At 51.6% G+C, this 2,500-nt stretch overlaps 1 protein-coding gene across 1 annotated transcript in view; it reads left to right on the forward strand.

Moving 5' to 3' along the window:
- The window catches only part of LOC138865897 (calcium-binding protein P-like), a 4,021-nt gene extending 2,513 nt beyond the window's left edge, over positions 1-1,508 (forward strand). Inside the window, exons 1-2 of the mRNA XM_070137236.1 lie at positions 1-1,263; positions 1,390-1,508. The exon at positions 1-1,263 is cut by the window's left edge and continues 2,513 nt beyond it. Coding sequence (XP_069993337.1) covers positions 3-1,190 — 1,188 coding nt within the window. The 5' untranslated portion in view covers positions 1-2 and the 3' untranslated portion in view covers positions 1,191-1,263; positions 1,390-1,508. The remainder of the gene's footprint in view (positions 1,264-1,389) is intronic.
- Positions 1,509-2,500: the final 992 nt, after the last annotated feature.

Genomic DNA, 2,500 nt, shown 5'->3' on the forward strand with positions numbered 1-2,500 from the left:
TGATGATCATCGGGATCACTTCAGTTCTTGCCAAATTGTCGGCACATCAGCCAGCGATGAAAATGGCTTCCCGTGCTGAGCTATACAGCAGTGTAGTTGTCCTGATTGTGATCATCGGGATCATTTCAGTTCTTGCCAAATTGTCGGCACCTCAGCCAGCGATGAAAATGGCTTCCCGTGCTGAAGAACCGGAATCTTCCAAGCCCCTACTGGGTTGGAAGGAACTGGCAAAGGGAGGCCTTGAACTGCTTGAGCGGGACGTACCACCTCTCCTGGAGAAAATTCCTCTTGAGAAGGCTGAACCTGAACAGTATCAGGGTCAACCAGGTTCTGGACCTGAACAGTATCAGGGTCAACCAGGTTTGGGACCTGAACAGTATCAGGGTCAACCAGGTTCTGGACCTGAACAGTATCAGGGTCAACCAGGTTTGGGACCTGAACAGTATCAGGGTAAACCAGGTTTGGGACCTGAACAGTATCAGGGTCAACCAGGTTTGGGACCTGAACAGTATCAGGGTAAACCAGGTTTGGGACCTGAACAGTATCAGGGTAAACCAGGTTTGGGACCTGAACAGTATCAGGGTAAACCAGGTTTGGGACCTGAACAGTATCAGGGTAAACCAGGTTTGGGACCTGAACAGTATCAGGGTAAACCAGGTTTGGGACCTGAACAGTATCAGGGTAAACCAGGATTCAGACCTGAACAGTTCCAGGACCAACCAGGTTTGGGACCTGAACAGTATCAGGGTCAACCAGGTTCTGGACCTGAACAGTATCAGGGTCAACCAGGTTTGGGACCTGAACAGTATCAGGGTAAACCAGGTTTGGGACCTGAACAGTATCAGGGTCAACCAGGTTTGGGACCTGAACAGTATCAGGGTCAACCAGGTTTGGGACCTGAACAGTATCAGGGTAAACCAGGTTTGGGACCTGAACAGTATCAGGGTAAACCAGGTTTGGGACCTGAACAGTATCAGGGTAAACCAGGTTTGGGACCTGAACAGTATCAGGGTAAACCAGGTTTGGGACCTGAACAGTATCAGGGTAAACCAGGTTTGGGACCTGAACAGTATCAGGGTAAACCAGGATTCAGACCTGAACAGTTCCAGGACCAACCAGGATACGGACCTGATTTCCAGGATGAAGATTTCCAGGATGAATTTCCAGGACCAATCAGGTTTCCAGGATGAAGATTCCCACGATAAATCAAGACAGCGGAGACGGCAGGCGGCAGAAGATAAATCAAGACAGCGGAGACGGCAGGCGGCAGAATCAAGACAGCGGAGACGGCAGGCGGCAGAATCAAGACAGCGGAGACGGCAGGCGGCAGAAGATAAATCAAGACAGCGAAGACGGCAGGCGGCAGAATCAAGACAGCGGAGACGGCAGGCGGCAGAAGATAAATCAAGACAGCGAAGACGGCAGGCGGCAGAAGTTCTGATACAAGAAGTACCAGCACTGCCAGCCGTTGAACCTGAACTGGTGTATGCACCTGAACCAGTCATTGAACCTGAACAGGTTCAAGAGGTACCCGTGTATGCACCTGAACAACCAGTCATTGAACCTGAACAGGTTCAAGAGGTACCCGTGTATGCACCTGAACAACCAGTCGTTGGACCTGAACAGGTTCAAGAGGCCCCCGTGTATGCACCTGAACAACCGGCCGTTGAACCTGAACAGGTTCAAGAGGCACCCGTGTATGCACCTGAACCAGCCGTTGAACCTGAACAGGTTCAAGAGGCCCCCGTGTATGCACCTGAACAACCGGCCGTTGAACCTGAACAGGTTCAAGAGGTACCCGTGTATGCACCTGAACAGGTTCAAGAGGTACCCGTGTATGCACCTGAACAACCGGCCGTTGAACCTGAACAGGTTCAAGAAGAGGTACCCGAGTATGCACCTGAACAACCGGCCGTTGAACTTGAACAGGTTCAAGAAGAGGTACCCGTGTATGCACCTGAACAACCGGCCGTTGAGCCTGAACAGGTTCAAGAAGAGGTACCCGTGTATGCACCTGAACAACCGGCCGTTGAACCTGAACAGGTTCAAGAAGAGGTACCCGTGTATGCACCTGAACAACCGGCCGTTGAACCTGAACAGGTTCAAGAAGAGGTACCCGTGTATGCACCTGAACAACCGGCCGTTGAACCTGAACAGGTTCAAGAAGAGGTACCCGTGTATGCACCTGAACAACCGGCCGTTAAACCTGAACAGGTTCAAGAAGAGGTACCCGTGTATGCACCTTAACAACCGGCCGTTGAACCTGAACAGGTTCAAGAAGAGGTACCCGTGTATGCACCTGAACAACCGGCCGTTGAACCTGAACAGGTTCAAGAAGAGATACCCGTGTATGCACCTGAACAACCGGCCGTTGAACTTGAACAGGTTCAAGAAGAGGTACCCGTGTATGCACCTGAACAACCGGCCGTTGAACCTGAACAGGTTCAAGAAGAGGTACCCGTGTATGCACCTGAACAACCGGCCGTTGAACCTGAACAGG

Source organism: Penaeus vannamei, chromosome 23 (genome assembly GCF_042767895.1).
Source record: "Penaeus vannamei isolate JL-2024 chromosome 23, ASM4276789v1, whole genome shotgun sequence".
Taxonomy (NCBI): domain Eukaryota; kingdom Metazoa; phylum Arthropoda; class Malacostraca; order Decapoda; family Penaeidae; genus Penaeus; species Penaeus vannamei.